This window comes from Ovis aries, chromosome 6, assembly GCF_016772045.2.
Source record: "Ovis aries strain OAR_USU_Benz2616 breed Rambouillet chromosome 6, ARS-UI_Ramb_v3.0, whole genome shotgun sequence".
Classification (NCBI taxonomy): Eukaryota; Metazoa; Chordata; class Mammalia; order Artiodactyla; family Bovidae; genus Ovis; species Ovis aries.
Genome location: NC_056059.1, coordinates 4894510 through 4920099, shown reverse-complemented (window position 1 = coordinate 4920099; position 25590 = coordinate 4894510). Strand labels below are relative to the sequence as shown.

At 41.1% G+C, this 25590-nt stretch overlaps 1 protein-coding gene across 9 annotated transcripts in view; it reads right to left on the bottom strand.

The window, feature by feature from the left end:
* The window catches only part of PRDM5 (PR/SET domain 5), a 268026-nt gene that overhangs the window by 159410 nt on the left and 83026 nt on the right, over window positions 1-25590 (bottom strand). Inside the window, exon 1 of one of the 9 annotated variants that reach the window (XM_027970784.3) lies at window positions 5171-11452. The exons of the other annotated variants lie outside the window; for them this stretch is intronic. Coding sequence (XP_027826585.1) covers window positions 5171-5185 — 15 coding nt within the window. The 5' untranslated portion in view covers window positions 5186-11452. Of the gene's footprint in view, window positions 1-5170; window positions 11453-25590 lie in introns of those variants that run through there. 9 annotated transcript variants of the gene reach the window in all.

The window sequence follows — 25590 nt, the reverse complement described above, 5'->3', positions numbered from 1 at the left end:
TCCAGTTTGTTGTGATCCACACAGTCAAAGGCTTTAGCGTAGTCAATGAAGCAGATGTTTTTCTAGAATTCTCTGGTCTTTTAAACAGCACATTAAAAAGCAGAGACATTACTTTGCTGACAAAATTCCATACAGTTAGTGCTATGGCTTTTCCCGTAGTCATGTATGAATGTGAGAGTTGGACTATAAAGAAAGCTGAGAGCTGAAGAATTGATGCTTTTGAACTGTGGTGCTGGAGAAGACTCTTGAGAGTCCCTTGGACTGCAAGGAGATCCAACCAGTTAATCCTAAAGGAAATCAGTCCTGAATATTCATTGGAAGGACTAATGCTGAAGCTGAAGCTCCAGTACCTTGGCCACCTGATGCAAAGAGCTGACTCATTGGAAAAGACCCTGATATAGGGAACGATTGAAGGCGGGGGGATAAGGAGATGACAGAGGATGAGACGGTGGGATGCCATCACCAACTCAAAAGACATGAGTTTGGGTGAGCTCTGGGAGACGGTGATGGACAAAGAGGCCTGGCGTGCTGCAGTCCATGGGGTCACACGGAGTCGGACACCAACCCCTGAAGTGAACTCCTCAGCAGCAGAACCACTACTTGCATTTACATTTTAGGGATCAGGTGCCTTCCTGGGATTTTGCCCAGGAGCTGAGGTCCTACTTTGGTTCCTGCACCAGCTCTAGGTGATTTTTTTGAAAATTCAACTTTAAACCAAAGAGAGCTGTTCAACATAATGGTCTGTTCAAAAGCAAATATTCCTCAGTCACTGATTTTCCCTGTACTGGTGATCCAAATACAAAATAGAGTGAGTGATTTTACAATATTATGCATCTCCTGCACTACCGTCCATCATTGTGAATTTTTGTTTCTCAGTCTTGTTTCATTTTCCTTTATCTGTATATCATCTTCAGCTAATTATGTTTATTGCAAGCTGTTTGTAATATCAAAACATTACAAGAAGCTAAACATCCAACAAAATACATTGAAAAAGAATAAATGTCTAACAACTCATTTTAAAAGATTTATCAAATGTTATTTTTTATAGAAAAAATTATATATCAATGCGCCCCCCCAAAGATGTCAATAGACTTTGTTTCTAAATAGAAGGAATTGTATTTTGCATAGTTTTCTGCTAGTCCCTGTGTTTCAATTTTCCTCGAGTTAACAAGTGTTACTTTTGTAGTAAAAGGAGAAAAATTAATAAAACAGAACAGGTTCCTTGATACCAGGAAATGATACAACACAGTGAGTGGCTAAGAGTTTCGGGCTGGCCAGGGTTCAAATATCCTTCTACTGTTAATTAGCTGTTAACTAAGCAAACAGCCTAATGTCTCAAACCACCAGTTTCCTCATCTATAAAGCAAAGAAAACAATGCTGCCTATCTCATAGGCTGACTGTGAGAATTAAACATGAAAATATCTATAAAATCTAGCAAGGTACCTAGTACAAGTTAAGTATCCATTGCTGATAACTACCGCTCTTATTATTATTATACAAAACTCAAAAACCACTGGTTAAAATATTCGTTTTTCAAAATCTGTTTAAATTAGACTGTCACATAAACAAAGTTGCTATGACAATGCTAAATTTCATCCGGCAAAATTCTATCAGCCAAGATATTTATATAATTCAACTCCACTGCCTGCCTATCAGACCTCTGAAACGCTCTGGATCTCTGATCCTCAAGTTCTGTTCACTTGATAATGTGCTAATGTTTTACTCTGGTTTGTACCTCTGATACCAGTTGCTTGCCTGAACTATGCTGTCCTTAAATGACCAACCATGTGTTTTGCCCGAGGGGTTTCCATGACATGGGGTTTTCAGGGCTGACACTGAGGGAGTCCTGGGCAAATCAGGACTCTAGAGAGCAGAGTCTAGATATCTAGATGACCTGTTACCAGGTCACTCTAGATAACACCCAGGACACTCTCCAAATCCACCGTCTAAGCTCTAATCGAGTGGTCAAGGCTCAGCGTGCTCCCGCTGCAGGGGATACAGGTTCAGTCTCTAGTTGGGACACTGACATCCCACATGCTGCACTGTGTGGTAAAAATAAAGACGACTTCCTGAAAACAACAGTTCCTGCGCTCATCTGCCCCAGCGCCCCTGTCCAACGCCCGCTCAGGATTCTAACGTAAAGAACCGGTCCAGTCCCCAAACGTGGCTCCACCAGCTTCCCAACTGCTAATCTAAACCCACTTCGCCATTCTAACATGTATACTATCATGTGAATTGAATCGCCAGTCTATGTCTGACGCAGGATGCAGCATGCTTGGGGCTGGTGCATGGGGATGACCCAGAAAGATGTTATGGGGAGGGGAGGTGGGAGGGGGTTCATGTTTGGGAATGCATGTAAGAATTAAAGATTTTAAAATTAAAAAAAAAAAAATAAAAAAAATAAAATAAAAAAATAAACCCACTTCGTCCTCTCGCCCCCAACAATGCTTCAGATGAACCTGCCTCCTATTCTTCAGTCCAACCAGTGTAATGCCTCTCAGAAAAGACTGAGCTCATTCCACATATTGATACAACTGCAGACATGTCACCTGGCCTTCCTGCCACAACTCCTCAGCATTGTGTGAAACACAGCTCATGTTCATCCTCCATGAAACCTTCTCTAATCTACTAAACTCACATAGATTCTAGGAGCTCTTCAATTGGACACCTGCAATTTATTTCTGTGGTTTTCATCATTAATTCATGTGATCAATCACATTCTAATGTGTCTCCCCAAAGATGGTTTCCTCAAGGAAGTGAACAAGAATTGCCATGTATCCCACGACATAACCTACACTCCTAATTTGCTCAGTATTTTACAAATAATGCACAGTAAAAGTGAGCACTAAAATATTTGTGTCTACAGAAGAAAAGCACTTATTAGTAAAAAGATTACTAATATCCTCCTTCGTTTACTTTTGGTGGGAGGCTATTACACTAACCTAGGTCATGGATAATGGTAACTTGAGAGGATTATGGCAGGGAAATAGTGGAGATGGCGAGAAGGAATCAGATTCTGAATATGATATGAAGAGAAAGCTGACACCATTTCCTGACAGACTGAATATGCAGTGTGAGAGGAGGAGAGTCAAGGAGGAGTACAAGGTGATGAAGTTTTCCCTCAAGCATTCACAGATGTTACTCTATTTAATAATAATTCTTCTTACAGATTCAAACTGAAACACCAACTAAAAAACTTTGCTTTAAAAGACATACCTTCTCTGTATATACAAATGTATTTTCATGTGGTTTCACTCAGGTGCCCAAGAATATTAGTCAGTTCGGCTGTTACAAAGCTAATAACTACTGTTTTTCTTTTTTCCTGTGGCCACACAGCTCAGGTTTCAAGATCCTAGTTCCCTGATCAGGGATCGAACCTGGAGCCTCAACAGTGAAAGTGTAGAGTCCTAAGCACTGGACCTCCAGAGAATTCCCTCAAGTTAATTACTATTCTTCAACAAATCTGCAAAGCTAGAGTCATTCAAAACATCCAACAGGAAAAAAATTATTTTGGATAATAAACTACTTGCAAAGCTCTTTGGACAGTCAATACATTCTGATAAAAAAGCAGAATTCCGATCTGTGTAAGACAGCTGAAAAAACAATGGCGGCTTGAAATTCATTAGCTTCATCACTTTGATATCATTACAGAATTCAGATTTACATACAAATTTACATACACAAAACTTCTCTGATGGGAATATTTTCTGATTTCAAGGCTTTCTGAACAAATTTATGTAATGAAGACAAATCCAGAGAAAAGCAATAATCTGACTGGGATGATTCAGCAGCAAAGTCAGGGGTACTTTTATGTGGTAAGGCGACTACAGAGCATTTTCTTCAGGCAGGGGTCGGGGGGAAGCTCCTCCAAAATTCATAGGCACCAAAAGAATCATTTTTGAAGTCAGAAAGTATAGAAGGATAGTCATATAAATAGATGTATTCACTGTCATGAATTTTGAGTGGATTAACTTAGTGGAAATGGTCTTCAATAAAAACACTACTATCAACATCAGTATCTCATCCCACACTAGTAGCCTGTTCTTGCCATCCCAAGGTATCTTGCACAGCGAGTAAGAAATTTCATCACAAGAATCAATCCGTGGACAAAGGAATCCCAGCCCCGGCTCCAGAGCAAGGATTCAGGCCTGGAGAGGAGTGCAGGACAGTGGGCTTTGTAATCACACTAGGAACTTAAGACTATCCTGCCACTTTCTGGTGTGTGGACACCTTCCTTATCCCCGTGGGCCTCAACTTCCGCCTACACAGAGCAGGAAAAAGCAACACTCCTAGACTTCTTTATGCCTTGGCCCTTACCGGCTAACTTCTGACAGTGGCTAGAAACACTCAGAAGAAATACCATCTCACACTGACACAGCACTTGCAATTTCCTCACGGTTTTCAGGCACCTTATTTCATCAGATCGTCACAGTAGCCCTGTGACATACAGACAGAAATGTCAGCTACACTGGACAGACAGACTCTGTTTTTGAGGCAAAAAAAACATGGCTTGGGACCCAAGGACATAACCTATTAGCTATACATTCTTCCGAAAGCTTATCTTAACTTCTCTCAGTCATCCAATCTATGAAATACAGCCAACAGTACATATAGCTCAAAGAGTTGTTTCAATGATTTAAAAATACAGACTACATAAGTGTATCTAGGAGACAGTAGGCACTTAGGAGATGGTTGACATCAGGGTCCCATCTCCAGCAGAAACTCCTCTGATCAGCCCACACTTTACATATGGAAAAACTGAGGCTCAGAGATGAGAAATAAATCGTAAAGAATCATATACAGTAAATAGTGGAGCCAGTCTAGAACCTGACATCAGAGTCACAATGAGAAGAACTCACGATTAAGCCATGAGTGAAGCAGAATTACTGTGTGCAGTTACAGTTACCAGTTGAGTGAATAAAACATTTTCCAAATGAACCTAAAATAACCCAGTGAATTTAAAGGCTAAAGGGAATTTGTTCCTATATAACTTTTTGTTCTTTCTTTTTATTTTTCAATGACTCACAAAATAATTGTCTTTATTTGGTTAAACACTGGGCTCAGAAACTACTGTTTACTATGTTATCTCAATCTCACGTACAGGAAAACAATTCCACTCTACTGTCTATCTATACTTGATTTGAATATATTCTTAGAGTAGCTGCTTACATGAACGGCAGTCATCAAAGAAAGAACACTTAATCAGGAGGCAAAGATGACTCTGGCTCTCCCACTCTGGGGTTCTTTCTCCTCAGGCACGTCTCCTATCACCTCTGGAAAATGATGGAGGTGAACTTCATTATCTCACTCCTTTCAGAGCTGGATTCAAGCACAAATAAAATACATTCATCTTTCTGAGAACCAAGTCAATGAATCTGAAGGGAACGCTATGCCCATAGGCTGCCATAATCATTGCTTTTCCTCTTGGGCTTCACCCAACCGGAAGGAAGGCTGGTATGGAATTGAGAGAAACGCTTAACAAGGATGTCAAGGAAAAGCTGAAATATAAAACCTTGTGAGGTTAGAGGGCCCCTCTTTGAAAATGACATCAGATAATATAAGGCATCGCTTGATAAGATTTTATCAATGTGACTGCTTCTGTACTCTGGCCATCAGTTCAGTTCAGTCGCTCAGTCATGTCCGACTCTTTGCAACCCCATGAATCGCAGCACGCCAGGCCTCCCTGTCCATCACCAACTCCCGACTCATGTCCATCGAGTCAGTGATGCCATCCAGCCATCTCATCCTCAGTCGTCCCCTTCTCCTCCTGCCCCCAATCCCTCCCAGCATCAGAGTCTTTTCCAATGAGTCAACTCTTCACATGCGGTGGCCAAAGTACTGGAGTTTCAGCTTTAGCATCATTCCTTCCAAAGAACACCCAGGGCTGATCTCCTTCAGAATGGACTGGTTGGATCTCCTTGTAGTCCAAGGGATTCTCAAGAGTCTTCTCCAACACCACAGTTCAAAAAAATCAATTCTAAGGTGCTCAGCCTTCTTCACAGTCCAACTCTCACATCCATACATGACCACAGGAGAAACCATAGCCTTGACTAGATGGACCTTAGTCGGCAAAGTAATGTCTCTGCTTTTGAATATACTATCTAGGTTGCTCATAACTTTTCTTCCAAGGAGTAAATGTCTTTTAATTTCATGGCTACAATCATGGCTATAACTGTAGTATAGTTAGGATCAAATAAACTAACCATGCCTTCAGACTAACCGTTTCTGATTCTATCACCATCTCAAAACATTTACTCCTGGATATCTAAGAGATGTAACCAAATTGCCTATCTCCCTTCAACATCCAACATTACTTATAAACTTCAACTTTCTCTGACAGTTTGCTCATTGTCCTTTCTCAAGTGCCAGACCTCATGAGGTTAGATTTCCTAAACCCATGCATCTGAGGTTCAGTTCTACTAATTCAAAACAGCAAAGTAACCATCTCCTGTTCTGAAGAAAATACTAATCCTCACTGTGTGCAAATAAACGTTACCTCCAAGAGTGGCCACGGGTGACATGGTATTCCAGCGCGTTAGTCTGTAACTTAACTTGGTTTGTGTTTACTTGTTGGCAGACTATTGTCCACATGTGGACTATGCAAGAAATCCATGATTTTGAAATTGGCAACGGCCCAATTCATTGTGTATCAGAAAGGCAGTGAATTGAAAATTCAAACTATCTGGCTAAGAATGACTTATGGGTAATCAGCACAAAAGAAAATAGCTTCAGAACAACTCTCAGTCTTAAACATTCAAGCAGTCAATGCTAATGTGAGGAGACTTCCACTTCCAAAGTTTGGACTTCTACCCAATAATCAATACAAGTAGAACACAAGTGATGAAGGTGGAGAAAAGAAAATATAATGAAACAGTAAGGATTTTACATTTAATATCCTGTCACTTAACTGTTCCTTACTAAAATCCTGAATCAGTCTCCACATCAATTCTATAGAGCTCCATACACAAAACAAACAAAAAAAAAAACTCAGGAAAAAAATCATTTCCACAGCAAAATTCACCAAACATGTCTATCAATATTGAGCTAACAATAAAACCCAAAATCCTTACAATGAGACGTAACACATCACAGCATCCCAAGCCTGTGGCTCTCTCGAGTGCTGCCTGGAGGGTGGGGCTGACTGTTTCAGGTCTGACCAGGTGAAATGCACTGACCCATGAAATGTGATCAGAAGCAAAGTGAACCATGTCCAAGGGAGAGCATTCAGAGTCATCACATGTTTGAGTCACTTCTCTTTCCCCTCTGCCAGAAAAATGCAGGCCCCTTTACGGGCTGTTCCTTCAGACCTATGTGGAATCGAGCCGTGAACAGAACTGCAGCTTCCAGCAGCCCATACTTGTGTGAACAAGAGATAAATCTTCATTGCTATAAACCACTAAGAGTTTAGGGTTGTCTTTAGAGCAGTCTTCTTGGCAAAAGTTGACTTATACAATGAAGTGAAGTGAAATCACTCAGTCATGTCCGACTCTTTGCGACCCCATGGACTGCAGCCTACCGGGCTCCTCCGTCCATGGGGTTTTCCAGGCAAGAGTACTAGAGTGGGTTGCCATTTCCTTCTCCAGAGGATCTTCCCAACCCAGGGATCAATCCCAGATCTTCCACGGTGTAGGTAGATGCTTTACCGTCTGAGCCACAAGAGAAGCCCTGTCTTATACAATAAGACTTCTACAATAACTGAAGCAAAATAATATTTAAAAAAAATATTTTCTTTAAGAGTAAGAAGGAAACATGTTGCAATCAAGGAAAGTAATAGTGAACAGTGCAGGATAAGCTAATTTTGTGTTTAGGATGCATCAAAGGCTCTGTTAGAAAAATGAAGTTTCAAACAAATGCAAATAACATTGTTTCTTTTCTAATCCCAGCTCATAATCAGTCACATGGCAAGGAAAAAATTTAATATGATTCCAGGAAACAGGATACCATGTTAAACAAAAATTAAGTCTATAAACAAAGAAAATCAATTACAAATATACATGTCTTCCTCTGAGGGGTTCAAGAAAAGACAGTAATGTTTGAGGCATCTTAAGAAACAAATCTGACATCATAGAGAAAAAAAAAATCAACAGAAGCAGTGAGAAGAATAAAAGGAAAAATTTGCTACATAGAAAAGAAGCAAAGTGACCCTAAGAAACTAACTCTTCACAGGGGGAAAATGCATACTTCAGCTATTTTATCTAAAGGTAAGTTATCAATATTGACAGGCTAAGAAATTTCAGAAGGCAATACTATGGAGAATAGGTACGGTACCTAATAAATATTTTATATACATTAGAAGGCATATTTTGTTCCTACAGTAAATCTGTACTGTTTTTATGTTCAATGTTTAAAGGTTACTTTCCATTTACAGTTACTGCAAAATGCTGGCTATACTCCCTGTGTTGCACAATAGAACTGTGAGCCTGCCTTACACCCAGCAGTCTGCACCTCCGACTTCCCCAGCCCTTCCCCTCTCTCACCACTGTTCCCTTTGTCTGTGAGTCTGCATCTTCATGTTATAGTCACTAGTTTGCTGTATTATTTTCTAGATTCCCCATGTAAGTGATATATCATACAGCATCTATGTTTCTCTGTCTGACTTATTTCACTTAGTATAATGCCATTTGAGTTCCATCCAATCTGCAAAAGGCAAGATTTCATGCGTTTATGTGCTCAAATTTATATCAGAACCTCTTTTAACTGACCTTCAGCTGACTGACTCCCCAGATTCCCTGACACCCTGTACACCCTACAGTCTGCCGGGTGAGGCCCAGGCCAGTCCTCTCCATCAGCAGCCTGCTCCCTGGCGCGCCTGCGCACTTCTGTCTTCACCCCCTGCCTCGCTTGCCTGAGTCCCCAGAGGTGGTTGTGTTTGTTCCCACACCTGTTTATGACACTGGTAAAAGTTACTACAATTATGTAACTTGGCTAAACATTACATATAGCAAAAATGTATGAGTCAGAAAAAACTCAGTTTTTAAGAAAATCAACTGACAGTTTTGAAAAGAACCCTGCAAAGTAACCTGACTGCAGAATCTGTCCAGTTTTATGATTTCCTCCCATCTTTCACAATTGCTTTGTTTTGTGTAACTTGACAGGTTTTTTAAGGCGTACCTTTTGGCGTTTTAGTAAAACTGGATACTATACAGAGTGGTTATGAAAAAAAAATATGGTAGCAAACTCTAGTGAGAGAACCTAAATGCAGAAGCAAAAACACTGGAAAATAAGTATATATTCCTAAAACAAGATAAGCTGGTTGAAATATCAGTTCTGTGATTCCTACTAGGACACACTGTCCCTATCACATCAGAAAAGACAGTTTGAACCGAATTATGATATAAGCAAGCTAGACTCTACGTCCTGCAAACATTCCTCCCTAACCATCTAGGCTGGCTCTCTCAAACTACCACCATTATCTGCATTTATTTAGCTGTATCCCCATTAGGGCTGTAAAGTGTTACAGGGGAAGAGATGATTTACCCATATGATATAAAATTATCACTCACCAAATATTAATTAGTACAAGTTGCATAAAAATTAGCTAAGTACAGACCTCTCTTTTCTCCTGCCTCCTCCCTTTTCCAAAGACTGTTAGCTCTCTTTGGGCAGACCCTTTATCATATTCCTCCTTGTATGAATCTCAATACTGATGCAATGTCTTGCTTACTGAAGGCTATCAAAAAAGGAGGGGAAAAAAACTGTAATTTCCTTTTGAATTAATATGACAGTAAAAGCAAGAATGTCATTCAGGAAAGTGGAACTCACCACAAAAAGAGTTGCATAATCCATTTCCAATTCCTAACACATTCTTAAGAATTAAAAATTTAGCCAACAATGGGAACACTTTAACCAACTGGAAATAAGAGAACCAATTAGACAAGCAGATGTGCTCCCCAAAAAGAAGACCTAAGTCAGAGCAAGCATACCCAACTCAACAAACCTAGAGTTAATGCGAAAACCTACTAGAGAAACTGAAGATTCATCCAACACAATTAGTACATAATGTGCAGAGGATTACAGGATACTCACACTCACAAGAAAGCCCATTTTCGTTCCTGCCCTCAGGGCTTTAAGTGCGCTCGGTGATAAGAGAACAATCTGGTTAAATTAAAATGAAGAACAAGAAAGGGCCAAGACAGGTTGTACAGAGTCGCAGCTGCAGAATTTTAGGAGCTAGTCTCACAACAGCATTTGAAATTACAAGCTGGATGGGCTCTGGACAAGATAAGATCATGAGGAAACGGGTTTATTAAAGCAGGGAAAACAACAATAACAAAGTCACTGCATCGCAGAGTGTACAGTCATGCTATGAGAAGAAAAGTCCTAACTAGAACCCTGGGGATTACAGGAAAGTTGCAGAACGCTAGACAGAAAAAGCAGCTTCAACACATGGAAGAGCTGAGAAGCGAGGCACAGACTAAACCTGCCCTGTGAACTGCAGCATTTGAGGAAGATTACAAGGTAGTCTGATCAGGCTCAAGTGACAGGGAAAAAGACTGAAAGTAGAAACCTGTAAGATATTTGAAAAACGTGATGGTATATTTCATGTGTCAACTTAACTGGACCGCAGGGTATCCAGACATGTCCTCAACCATTATTCTGGGTGTGTCAATGTGAGCACTGCTGGATGCAACTAACATGTGGATTAGTAGGTGGAGAAAGTAGATTGCCCTTCACAGTATGGTGGGCCTCATCTAATCAGCTGAAGACTTGAACAGAATGAAGGCTGGCTTTCCAGAGAGTGAGAAAGATTCCTCCTGCCTGACTGTCTTCAAAGAGGGACATTGGACTCAGGGAGAAACACTGGCTCTTCCCATGTCTCAAGCTTGAGGGCCTTTCAGACTTACACTACACCACTGGTTATCCGGGTCTCAGGCCCTCAGACTTAGGCCAGAGCTGGAGCATCCGCTCCCTGGTCTGCAGCTTGCTGACTCACCCTGCAGCTCTTGGCACTTGCCAGCCTCCACAATCATGTGAAGCCAATTCCCTGGAAGGTATCTCTTTATATACATACAAACAAACATCCTATTTATTGTTTCTCTGGAGAACCGCAATAAAATCAAACTTAAAATTTAAGATGTTTGTTATACTGCTACCATAGAATCTATAGGAAAAAAATAAAGTAAAACCTAGACATTAGTTTTTACCTAAAATGAAACACTTCTGATATAGGTAAATAATTCATTAAAAAAAAAAAATTGAGCACTGTATGTACCAAGAACTATGGAAGTACTAAGTATAATGTAGTGAAATAAAACAGAGACACTGCCTATCCTCAAAGAGCTTACAGACTGAGAGTGGTATTAATCAATTCTCAGTGCCATCAATCAACCACCAGAGAAATGGAAAATGACTTGATGAATATGAGGACAGAGAGGAATGGTGCTTTTGGATTAAGTAATGGAAGACAGCTGACTTTGTCCAGGATTCAGGACAGTTAGCTCAGATTCAAAGGACACAAATAGGAAGAATCTAGCAAAGGAAAGAACTCAGACATTTAACAGCTGGCAAAAGAATATAAGCTAGGAGGAAAGGAAGGAAGGAAGGAAAGGAGGAAGGGGAGAAAAACAAAGAAAAAGAGTGGGTAGTATGGTAGATGGATTCAGAGAAGCCAAAGGAAGGAATGTTTCAGGACAGAGGCACTTGTCAGCAACACCTAATGCTCTGCAAAGATCCAGCAAAAGGAGGTCCAAAAAGCCTCAAGGGGCTAAGTGACCTGGAGAGGAGGGGTGACCTGAGAAAGGCAAAGCCATGGTCAGTGTGGGTTGAGGAGTGTATCAATGGTGAGAAAAAGGAAAACATGGCAAAGGGATAATTCAGGGAAGGAGAAGGGATCCACACTGGAAAGGAACACGGCATCAAGAGGGAAAGAAAGATTTCAAAAAAGAAAGAAAAGCCTGAATATCTGAAAGCAATGAGAAGAATCCTGTTGAGTGTGAGAGGGTAAGTATCAAATGGAGAAAACGGATAATCTACATTGAAAATATTCATCAGAGGGCGGAACACAGATGGAAGGCTTGTTCTTAAGAAAGAAGAGGGACCTTTTCTATGTGGGAGAAAGAAGTGAGCACGGGTGTAGCTTTAAGTAGGCATGCAAGCCTGATGTCAGAAGTTGGGATAATCTATAAGTAATACTGACGTCACTTTTCTTAACAGTCACCAAAATAAATGAAAAACATATCTTCTTAGAACATCTTTTTAATTTTCAAGTATTTCCAAACATTAAAACAGGTTACTTACATTCTTTTATAGAAACACACCCCTGACCACTGAACCTCCCAAATAAAGTATACTCAATCCCAAATAACTTCCACCTGAGATTTCTCCTGTATGTTTCATAGTTACATATCTCACTAATTCTGGCAATAGGTCAACTGTAAACATTACTGCAATTTATTAAAAAATGTATTTAATGGCTAAATGCATGAAGCTGATAAACAAGGTACAAACTTCCAGTTATGAAATAACTAAGTCCTAGAGACAATATGTACAGAATGGTGAAATTTAAAATGTTATTTGAAGTATATATTCATCACTGTTTTAAAATGTGCATGTATTCCTCTGAGTCTTCTGGAGAAAAACTGACTACCAAGTTCAGCATCCTCCTCATTCTGGGAAGATCTGAATACCAAAACTGCAAGTCAGACTAACGGGCAGAAAGCTCTGATCTACCAATTCTAGGTTTTTATAAACTTGAGTTCAGCTTTTTCATCTTCAAAATGGGTGTAATACTTGTATTTTAGGGGGAACTGTTGAAATTAAATGAAATAATGCCAATGCCAAAATTCTATACATTTTTATAATGGGTCAAAGTGACATAGTTTGAAACTTCATTTCATAAGCATGGATAACTAGCTTTGTTTTATTTTCATTAGTGATTGACTTTCTAAAGGTAAAAATACCATGGGGTTTCCTATGGGTTTTAAATGATGTCAACACAGTATTAAGACATGTTAATAGCAAGGTGCAAAGGATATCAAGGGATTATTATGTATCACTCCTGTATATAACACAATACTGGACCTACTGAATTGAAACAAATCAGAATATATTTAAAGAAGTTGAATACAAGCATATAATTGCAGTATGTATTTTAGATCTGATAAAGGAGAAAACCTCAGATATGCAGATGACACCATCCTTATGTCAAAAACCAAAGAACTAAAGAGACTCTTGATGAAAGTGAAAGAGGAGAGTGAAAAAGTTGGCTTAAGACTCAACATTCAAAAAACGAAGATCATGACTTTTGGTCCCATCACTTCATGGCAAATAGATGCAGAAACAGTGGAAACAGTGACAGACTTTATTTCTGGGGGCTTCAAAATCACTGCAGTGATGACTGCAGCCATGAAATTAAAAAACGCTTGCTCCTTGGAAGAAAAGTTATGACCAACCTAGATAGCATATTGAAAAGCAGAGACATTACTTTGCCAATACAGGTCCGTCTAGTCAAAGCTATGTTTTTTTTTTTTCCAGTAGTCATGCATGGATGTGAGAGCTGGACTATAAAGAAAGCTGAGCACCGAAGAATTGATGCTTTTGAACTGTGGTGTTGGAGAAGACTCTTGAGAGTCTCTTGGACTGCAAGGAGATCCAACCAGTCCATCCTAAAGGAGATCAGTCCTGAATATTCATTGGAGGACTGATGTTGCAGCTAAAACTCCCAACACTTTGGCCACCTGATATGAAGAACTGACTCATTTGAAAAGACCATGATGCTGGGAAAGATTGAGGGCAGGAGGAGAAGGGGATGACAGAGGATGAGATGGTTGGGTGGCATCATCAACTCAATGGACAGGAGTTTGTAAACTCTGGGAGTCGGCAATGGAGGCCTGGCATGCTGCAGTCCATGGGGTTGCAAAGTCGGACATGACTGAGCGACTGAGCTGAACTTAAAGTAGAAAAAGAAAAGCTATATAAAAGCACACTGCATTCCATAGTCAAGAAATGGGCACAGAATTAAGTAGATAGGGAAAGCTCTTGTAAGTCTAGCTGGCTTTACATGTTATTGCTTGAAAAAGAGTCGGATAAACTCTCAGCCAGAATGCCATGCCCCCTTTTGCTCCTGTCTCTTATGAAAAAAACTAATAGAACACACAGCTGTGTAAACCACCATAAAGTGTACCCAACCATATCTCAAAGGACTTCATTAACCACAGGAAAATAAACCAGAAGTGCTGCTTTAATCTCTGCCCACTGAGGTGACTTTAATAAAATGTTCATTAAATACCAACTTAAGAGATCATAGATAATTAGCCTGATTGCCCATTTAATTAAATACAGTAGGCCCTCTGTATCCCATACCATGGGTTCTACATCCAAGGATACACAGGGCTGCCTGTACTGAACCCTTTTATACATAAGGGATTTGATCACTTGTGGATTTGGGTACGCAGGGGTCCTGGAACCAACTCCCCAATGGACGCTGAAGGATGTGCTCGGTCGTGTCCGACTCTTTGTGACCCCAGGGACTGTAGCCCGCCAGGCTCCTCTGTCCATGGGAGTCTTCAGGTAAAAATACTGGATTGGGCTTCCATGCCCTTCTCCATGCTGAAGGATGACTCATAAGCAAAAGATGTGCATACTCCTGACATAAATCAGTCATGATAATGACGTACTTAATTACTGTCCAGATTCCTTTAAAGTTTCAAGTGAAAAGAAAGGCCACACTTGAATCATGGAGCGCCTCTCCTACTGGACTCCGTCCCTCTTGATGCACTGCAGCACCACAGACAGTAACCGACAACACCGTCAGGAGGCTTCCTTGCCCTTCTCCCAACCTGCCAGCTGTGAATCATGGGAGATTCTCACAGAGGACTAAGACACAAGGAAGGACGAGCAGATTAGGCTCCATAGCAACGTTTCTCCTAAGGCTTCGGGAAACAATTTCCTCAAAGTCCAAAATTCAACATAGTTAGCTGAATACAGCGCATAAATTATAAGAAAAACTGTACACCTTCTTTTGAATATTTCATCAGTTTAATGATGGAGTGCAGAACTTCACATTTTACTTTTTATTGCTTAGTAGTGGCTGAACCTTTTATGGGAACCTATTCAGGAACTGGATAGTTTTCTCTGAATAGAAATTACACTAGAAAACCTAACTTCCACTGATAAAGAACTAAATGTTGGTAATTCTAGTGTTTTGTTTCATATGCATTAAACTGCCTGCACTTTGCAGTTTATTAACTATTTAATAACATTCATTAAAAAAATAAATCTAAAACACATCATAAAATATATCTCCAATTCTGAAAAACAAAAACAAAGCGGTTTCCTTCTTTATGGTCACACATACAGAAAAATCTTGCCTGGCAGCAACTGGTATATGTATATTTGACTGTAGGTGTCTAGACTATAGTTTTAACACTTTATTTCATATTAATATGTATATGATTTATGTAATATTCATATTCGTTAGTTTCGTTTCTTCCTCTGATAAATGAGGTATTCATGTTGTTTGCTTCACTGCATAACTAACAAATGCCTTTCTTTTCACTATATTTTTTAGTAGCTAAAAGATTCCAAAGAATAGCAAGAAGAGATAAGAAAGCCTTCTTCAGCGATCAATGCAAAGAAATAGAGGAAAACAACAGAATGGGAAAGACTAGAGATCTCTTTAAGAAAATTAGAGATACCAAGGGAACATTTCATGCAAAGATGGGCTCGATAAAGGACAGAAATGGTATGGACCTACAGAAGCAGAAGATATTAAGAAGAGGTGTCAAGAATACACAGAAGAACTGTACAAAAAAGATCTTCATGACACAGATAATCATGATGATGTGATCACTAATCTAGAGCCACACATCTTGGAATGTGAAGTCAAGTGGGCCTTAGAAAGCATCACTACGAACAAAGCTAGTGGAGGTGATGGAATTCCAGCTGAGCTGTTTCAAATCCTGAAAGATGATGCTGTGAAAGTGCTGCACTCAATATGCCAGCAAATTTGGAAAACTCAGCAGTGGCCACAGGACTGCAAAAGGTCAGTTTTCATTCCAATCCCAAAGAAAGGCAATGCCAAAGAATGCTCAAACTACTGCACAACTGCACTCATCTCACATGCTAGTAAAGTAATGCTCAAAATTCTCCAAGCCAGGCTTCAGCAATATGTGAACTGTGAACTCCCTGACGTTCAAGCTGGTTTTAGAAAAGGCAGAGGAACCAGAGATCAAATTGCCAACATCCGCTGGATCATGGAAAAAGCAAGAGAGTTCCAGAAAAACATCTATTTCTGCTTTACTGACTACGCCAAAGCCTTTGACTGTGTGGATCGCAATAAACTGTGGAAAATTCTGAAAGAGATGGGAATACCAGACCACCTAACCTCCCTCTTGAGAAACCTATATGCAGGTCAGGAAGCAACAGTCAGAACTGGACATGGAACAAAAGACTGGTTCCAAATAGGAAAAGGAGTACGTCAAGGCTGCATATTGTCACCCTGCTTATTTAACTTATATGCAGAGCACATCATGAGAAACGCTGGACTAGAAGAAACACAAGATGGAATCAAGATTGCTGGGAGAAATATCAATAACCTCAGATATGCAGATGACATCACCCTTATGGCAGAAAGTGAAGAGGAGCTAAAAAGCCTCTTGATGAAAGTGAAAGAGGAGAGTGAAAAAGTTGGCTTAAAGCTCAACATTCAGAAAATGAAGATCATGGCATCCGGTCCCATCACTTCATGGGAAATAGATGGGAAACAGTGGAAACAGTGCCAGACTTTATATTTTTGGGATCCAAAATCACTGCAGATGGTGACTGCAGCCATGAAATTAAAAGACACTTACTCCTTGGAAGAAAAGTTATGACCAACCTAGATAGCATATTCAAAAGCAGAGACATTACTTTGCCGACTAAGGTCCGTCTAGTCAAGGCTGGTTTTTCTAGTGGTCATGTATGGATGTGAGAGTTGGACTGTGAAGGAGGCTGAGTGCTGAAGAATTGATACTTTTGAACTGTGGAGTTGGAGAAGACTCTTGAGAGTCCCTTGGACTGCAAGGAGATCCAACCAGTCCATTCTGAAGGAGATCAGCCCTGGGATTTCTTTGGAAGGAATGATGCTAAAGCTGAAGCTCCAGTACTTTGGCCACCTCATGCGAAGAGTTGACTCACTGGAAAAGACTCTGATGCTGGGAGGGATTGGGGGCAGGAGGAGAAGGGGACGACCAAGGATGAGATGGCTGGATGGCCTCACGGACTCGATGGACATGAGTCTGAGTGAACTCCAGGAGCTGGTGATGGACAGGGAGGCCTGGCGTGCTGTGATTCATGGGGTTGCAAAGAGTCGGACATGACTGAGCAAATGAACTGAACTGAACTGAAAAGATTTTAAACTTTTTTTTAATATCTACCATATCTCTTCTTAAACCTTGTAATGATGTAGCCTGGTTTCAGTATATTTAAAGCAATACTGGTGAATTCGCAAATATCAATCTCTCATTATTCCATCTGTTAGGTATGATTTGAAAGAACCCTACCCCTTCACAGCAAAGCCCTCCTTTCCCTTTAACTTTTGCCATTCCATTACTCTATATCCCAAGTTTCGGAGTTAGTTCAGATTGGACTGCGTAGCTATTACACAACAGAGTATCTGAATTTAAGACTCTGATGGTCTGTGGTCATGTGTGTAAAAAGACGTGACATGATGATGAGGTGCTACTGGCCACACCGTCGTCTGGCTCAGGGATAAGAATGCCTGCACTGCAGGCTGAAATGTGCGCACACATACCACACGCAGTCAGCGCGGACACAGTGAAAGTGAACACTCTGCCAGGCCAATACGACTGCAGGCCAGAGTGCAAGCGGAAGCATTTGCTTTCTGTTATTCCAAAGGACACAGACATGAGGGTTTTCCACACTGACACGTCACATGCAGCTAGGCGCACCGCACCAGGAGAGAAGCTAAGAGTTAGCAGGGGCGCCAGGTCGGTAGGCACTCAGCTAGACCCATCCGTGCAGGGTGGGCAGTGGGAGAGCACACAGAACTGACACAGACTGTTCTTGAGGAACTCAGACCAATGGCAGGAATACATGTGTAAATAAATAATTTCTCTAAGTGAGACCATCGATATAATACAGAGTTTGGGTTTCTGTTCTAGAGGCAAAGGGAATATTTTTAATTAAACATTTTTTAAGTTTTCAGTTTTAAAAGCTTTAAACTAAATATTAAATAGAAGTTAATCCTAAATGAGTAACAAATTTAATTTAAATATTAAATAGAGGACTCAGCACTTTTGGTCCTCTGAGAAGAACCACTTAACAGAATTTCTATTTTCAATTCTACTTCATACATTCACTGTCACTAACCCTGTTACCAAAGGCCCCAAATCAATTAGGAAACACACTCTCTTCAACCCTCTGGCTTCCTTTTGGTTAATGCTTTGCTGGGTTGCAAAACTATGAGCCTTTTAAATGATTTCTAGGGACACTTCCTTCTAGAATCCAGCAATCTCCATTCTGAAAGACTTCTCACAGTAGGCAGAATGTAGATATGCTCTTTACGTAGCAACCGACCTGCACAAAAACTGCTTCTCTGAAAAAGCTGAAAAGTGGCTTAGCACAAATACCATAATGATCCCACATTATGGTTAAGGTTGCCAAACCGTGGTATCCAGTAACGCTTCCTGCACAGCGCAGGGAAACACCTTCTCCTCACATTTCTTGTGTCTGTAAAGCCCGAGTTATCTTGGCAAAGAGGAGCCAGAGCGTATGGCCACAGCCAGCACGACGTCACAGTAAACAGTGTTCGGTCGGCCTAGGCAGACGCAGGCACACCTAGGTCTCCAACAACTGAGGTGCCTGCAAGCCGGGCTGCTGCGCAGGTCAGGACAGGCCCCTGAGGCCCCGTCATTCCGTCCAGTGAGCATTCACTGAGAAGTCTTCTACACGCTTAGAGTTTCAGTAGCTACCTTAAGAGGGATTTAGAAGAGATAAAATGTAGTTTGCTCTGATTTACATAGAGACAAGACTATGAAGACCAGCACTATAGGCCTGGCAGGGGCAGTGATGATGAAAATACCTGTTCATGCGTCCTGGCACATAGGAAGGCCTGGGCTTTTGCATGTATTATCTCATTTAATTTAATCCCCATAAAAATCCAGTGAAGTGGGTGTCATCACAAAGAGGAACAGAATGTTATAGATTATTTTTACTGCTATGGACACTGGAGTAAGATCATCTTTTTAACGATTAGCTGAGCACAGGCCCTGGCTCCCAGCAGACGCTTGTGAGCTATCAGCTGACCGACTGAACGAGTCAAATATGCTCAGCCAGTGAGGTTAAGAGCCAGGAATCTACTGCTTAAAACTGCCTGCCTTAGTATTATCTGAGCTGGGCTGGGTTCTATACCAAGGCTTTGCTTCATCATTGATTCTAGCTCACCTCTTCCTTCCATAAAGCACATTTCCCTCCCTCCCCGGCCCCACACTGATCACTGAGTGGTCAGCCTTGAAGATGACCTGGGAGGATGACCCACCTCCTGGTATCCGCACTCTGGTGCAGTCTCCTGCATCTCTCACGCAGATGCAGATGCAGGGCAGCATGGTGGAGGATCTGCGTGACTCGCAGCATCCTAAAGAAATGGTAGTATGGTAGGTCATATCCCTAGTACATTATAAAAGACTGCTGCCTTCTCTCACATCACTCTCTCAGGAAGCAGCAAGCTGCTTCTCTCTGTCATGAGGAGCCCTAGGGAAGGCTTGCACGGTTAAGAAATGAAGCCACCTGCTGATGGCTATGTGAGTGACCTGGGAAGTAGAGTCTAACCGGGTCTTCAGAGACCAAAGAGCCCTAGGTAACTACCTGACTGCAGCCTTGGGAGAGTCCCCAAGCCAGAGCTCCAGAACCACCCAGCTAAGTTGTTCCTGACCCTTAGAATATGTATGAATGATGAATGTTTGCTGGTTGAATTTGTTAACATGTGGGGGAAATTTGTTACACAGCAAACATATAACTAATGCAATCATAAACACAGGTAAGATAAGTTAGGTAAAAATCATTCTGCGAAACAGCTTGGAAGTCAAGTTCTAATAAAGCTCTACAGTGACTGAAGAAGCCTCAGATAAGTCAAAAGGCAACAGCACACTCTGCCTCACTGCTGGGCGACACAAGGACACGGGGGAGCAGGCTGGCTTCAGTGGAGGCCGTGAGAAAACTGGCTGCGTGATTTCTGGATTGAGAGACCCAGAAAAGCCTACCCGCTCAAAAATTCCCCTTACGCCCAACCTGACATGCTCCTATTCTGAAATTTTACTGCTTTTAATTTCAAGAGATCTAAATGTTAACTTCCTCTCATGTTTAACACACTAGCTAGCGGCTAAGATGAAGCGAATGGAACCAAAGGGAAAAAAGAGGCCAGGACAGATACTACCTAGACAGCACCGTTAGTGACGAGAAGGTGGTACAACGCTTTGTCATGATTCATGGATAGTCTGGGAACTTAAAAAGGCCAAGGAATATGTGATGGAAATAACTTTAAAAATATATTTTAAAAAAACTAAATCAGTTTGCAAATTTTCAGCAGTTTCAAAATACCTAAATAGCAAGCTCAGATATATGGAAGGTTTTTTAAATCTGAAGTTATGCCTTTATAATTTATCTCAACTCTAAGGTATTAGAGAACAGAGTCAGTAGGCAGGGAAGCCAGCACACCAGGGTTCAAATCCTATCCAGCTATCCACAGGCAAGTTACTTAAAGTAGACTCTCTGTGTTCTCAGTATCCTCGTGTGACAAAGAGAAACGGTAATTGCAGTGTCTTCCTTGTGCTTAGTTGCTTCAGTCAGGTCAAACTCTTTGCGACCCCGTGGACTGTAGCCCACCAGGCTCCTCTGTCAATGGGATTTCCCAGGCAAGGATACTGGAGTGGGTTGTCTTCTCCAGGGGCTCTTCCCAACCCAGGGATCGAACCCGCATCTCCTGTCTCTTGCACTGCAGGCGGGCTCTTTACCACTGAGTCACTGGAGAAGCCCCACCGTGCTGGATGTGGAGGCAAAAAATGAAAGTGATTTACTCTGAGATATTCGAGACTTGAGGCTACACCCATGCAATAGCACCTCCCATCTTGAAATATCTTCATTCTTCAAGAACTGTTCCATGTTCTCAAGGGAGAACGATAGACAAGTGATCAGAGGACACTGACAAACTTTCCAGAGTCTCCCCAAGGGTCTTTCACTGAAGTAGCAGGCAGTGACTGCTATCTTAAATTTGGTCTCCTGTGAATGACTTTACATTGTACACAGAACTGAAGGCACAGGAAATTTGAAAATGCTGCTGTTGAAACTCAGGAACAAGACCAAGTTCTCAGCTCAAATTCTAAAAGAGAATGGAGAGTCACCCAGAAAGCAGTTTCTATGCCGATGTGCAGCGGAGCCAAGAGCAGGGGTGTCCATTCATATGTGGCTATAGATCTGTGATAAAAGATTCCTTCTTTAAAGAAACCTGATTATTATTTTCCTAAATAGTATTATCTACCATCCTCCTTTTCATTGGAACATTTATATACAGTGAGGATCTGATGCAAAAATCAGATGACAGTTCAATTTATCGTGGATGGCGACATGAGCCTAAAAGGGCGGTGAGACTCAAGAAAGCTGCCGGAGTGGCCTACGGGCCAGCATGACTCTGCAACCATCCTGAACAGCAGACGCCACAGTGTCCAGCGGGCACTCTGACATGTAATTATATAGTCAGGTCCTGAAGCTATCATCTTGGCCCTGAGGCTGTTCATATAACCCAGGCAAAGTTTTTCTCACAAAGAAAGGCGATTTCCCAGAGGCAATTTCACTTCAGACATGAGTGACAGTAAATCATAAATACCCGCTGGGCTATATTGCAAGGTCACTCTGATTCAGGGTTCTTTCTCGAAACCTCAATTCTAGGCACTCCACAGTGAGGGGGTACACAGTGAACTCAAATGTGTAAGTTCTCAATACATATCCCCACTTACTGGTGCACTCTAAGTGTTCAGGAAGTGCCAGCTGCCACCATCATCATTATTAAGAATTAACGTATCCTTCAAGGCTATCACTATATACATGTCTTAAAGAGAGTTCTATACATATTCATGTTCCCTATGAATAAACTACAACATAATTGAAAGTAATAAAATTGATAAGTAATAAAATATCCTACTCCCTGCAGGAACACACAGCAACAGTAGGGTTTGGTATTTAAAACCTCACAGATCCAACTACTTATAGTTTTAATTTAGTTTAAATTTTAACCTTAGTGAAAGACAAATATGTACCTCACTGGAAGACAACTAAGACAGACCTGTGAGTTATTTAACTGATATTTTATTTAAGAATATTGCTAGAGATCTGAACCTTACAATTCTATAACTGAGTCTACAACATACTGTAGAAACATAATTTGTAAAAATGTGATAGGAAAAATCAAATAGGTAAGAGACAGAATTTGAGGAAACTAAGTATAATTTTGGGTATAGGTGAGAAATCCTTTTGATATTCCTTTTTGTTGGTTGCTTGGTTGGTATCACTGCTCTTTGGACTTTGCTTCAACGCTATTTGATTGGCCTGTCGATCTTGGTGGCTTGATGACACTGGACGTAGTTCTTTCTATCGGACTCTAAAAACTCCAGGCCGCTGCTCTCCTTGGAGACCCGTACCTGATCTCCCAGCTCTGCCGTACTAAAATGTCAGGCGGCACCAGGAAAGACTCGGAATAACCGCCTGAAACTGTCCATCCTCTCACCAGGAGGAGGTAGGACAGCAAATAATACAGAACAGAACAGCGCTTCCGCTCGAGAGGACACCGGACTGACCCAGGGGCGGGGGCAGAGCAGTGCCACCATCACGAGCACAGCTTCAAGCTCAGCGCCCTCTAGACTGCAGACCACCCCAGTGCGCTGACACCCTCATGGAGCAGTGCACCAAGACCCAGCTATCCTTCCATATGCGCCTTTTTCTTCAAGCAGCAAGCCACCTGTCCATTATGGTGATAATATATTGTGAGAATTCCCAAGGAAAGTATGTTCGGACACATGTCTTAAGAACAGGAGATATAATAACCAAAGAATTCCAAGTTTCAACTTCAAATGACGTAATTCTGTGTTTAAACAAATACTTTTCTACTGAAGGATCAGGAATTTTCAAAAGGTTGCAAAATAGTAACTAGTTTAGTTACTCTTTCAAATATTGCATATTTTTTTTCTTTAGTGTAATAAAATAAGCATTTAATAAGAATCACCCATTTCTTATGGAGCCTAAGAATTCTTCTGGTTCATTTTAAGCCAAATCTTTTACATTCAGAATTTTCTGGTTTAGCTGGAAGTATCTTTCATAGACCCGAACACACATTTCAACTGAATGTTCTGAAATGTGTACATGTGGGAGGAACTCTGCTTATGAGATCCTTCTTCAATTGTTCAGACACTTAAATCATCGTTTCCAAAGAAAATTCTCCAAAATTGAATAAACTGCAAAACTAGAAGTATAACTGAGTCTCCGAAAAGGAACTCCAATCCTTTGCCAAAACAGACCTCGAATTCTTAATCCCATGTCCAAAAAAATTGGACCAAGGATTGACGTTTTCCACCGAGCAAGCCACATAACCACAAATGTTTCTCATTTACTCTACTCCTGGGACATACAGCTAAAATAAAAAATTTCCTGAATACCCCAAATTTCAGATGCAATTTGGAATGCAAGTGATTCATAATGTTTTGCAGGAAACATTATGATCATCTCTTACCAACTCAGTGTTTCTGGAATGCAATCCTTGGGAGATTACCCCCAACAAATCAGAAGGCTGAATCACTGTCAGCCATGTGACCCAAATATTAAGCTCTCTGCCCTAGCTCAGGGTGATTCTGAACCCTAAGCAATCTGCTTCTCCAGCTACTGTTCCCGTAAGAAAGCCTGTCACCTCAAGGGAGCTAGCAAAGTTCCACCCTGTGCTCGTAGCCCAGAAACATGGTAACAGTGCACTCAGCCCCCTCCTAGGAAAGGAGGGAACAGTGTCAAAAGGAGCCAAAGGCACTGGCAGCACTTCTGACCGCGACTCTCACACCGAAGCCTAACAGTCGCAGACACTAATTCAAGTGTGAAACCGCACAGAGCCTCTAGCTAGTTTATGAGTCCTACTCTAACCCCACTCCCACTTCACCCCCATTATTAAGTCAAATAATAATTTCTCAGTGTATCAAGGTTGCAAAAATAATCTTTTATAGATTCCTATTTTCTTGCAAGGAAAGAAACACAGCTAAAATAGAGGAAGAAAAGTACTGCACTGAACATACCAAGTGAACATAAACGCTGTCTTAGAAATCATGGTGACTAAGAAGGAGAGAAGTGTAGGTAGCTGCAATATGATAAAAGAAAAGAAAAAAAAACGAAAAGGGCATAGAGTAGCAAACGTGGGGAGTAGCAATAAGACATGGAGACAAACACTTACTGACAGCATTCCATTACCCAAAGGACTCAGTACAAGCAAACTGTACAGTTAAGGGAACTCTTAGAGACAACCTGAGGGGTTCTGGGGGCAAAGCTCAGAGCTGAGCACATAACACTGAAGGTTTGGGCAAACGGAGAGAGCCACTGAGTCTAAAGAAATAACAGACGATAGGGAGAAGTGCCCAAAAAGGAATTTAAGAAAAGCTTAAAATCACTACTTAAGCATAAAAAGAAAAGAATCAAGTTTAAATAGAATAATATTCTCTAAAATATAACAATGAATTTGCCTAAATTAGATTTCATGGGTATACACATAATTTTTATATTGCCAACATTGACAGAGAAACAAACTGAGCCCTTTCCAAACAGGTAAAGGAGTACATCAAGGCTGTATGTTGTCACCCTGCTTATTTAACTTATACGCAGAGTACATCATGAGAAACGCTGGGCTGCCAGAAGCACAAGCTGGAACCAAGATTCCCAGGAGAAATATCAATAACCTCAGATATGCAGATGACATCACCCTTATGACAGAAAGTGAAGAACTAAAGAGCCTCTAGATGAAAGTGAAAGAGGAGAGTGAAAAAGTTGGCTTAAAGCTCAACATTAAAAAGACTAAGATCATGGCATCCGGTCCCATCATTTCATAGCAAATAGACGGGGAAACAGTGGAAACAGTGGCTGACTTTATTTTTTTGAGCTCCAAAATCACTGCTGCTGGTGACTGCAGCCATGAAATTAAAAGACACTTACTCCTTGGAAGGAAAGTTATGACCGACTTAGACAGCATATTAAAAAGCAGAGACATTCCTTTCCAACAAAGGTCCATCTAGTCAAGGCTATGGTTTTTCCAGTGGTCATGTATGGATGTGAGAGTTGGACTGTGAAGAAAGCCGAGCGCCGAAGAATTGATGCTTTTGAACTGTGGTGTTGAAGAAGACTTTTGAGAGTCCCTTGGACTGCAAGGAGATCCAACCAGTCCATCCTAAAGGAGATCAGTCCTGGGTGTTCATCGGAAGGACTGATGTTGAAGCTGAAACTCCAATACTTTGGCTCACTGATGCGAAGAGCTGACTCGTTGGAAAAGACCCTGATGCTGGGAAAGATTGAAGGCATAAGGAGAAGGGGATGACAGAGGATGAGATGATTGGATGGCATCACTGACTGAATGGACA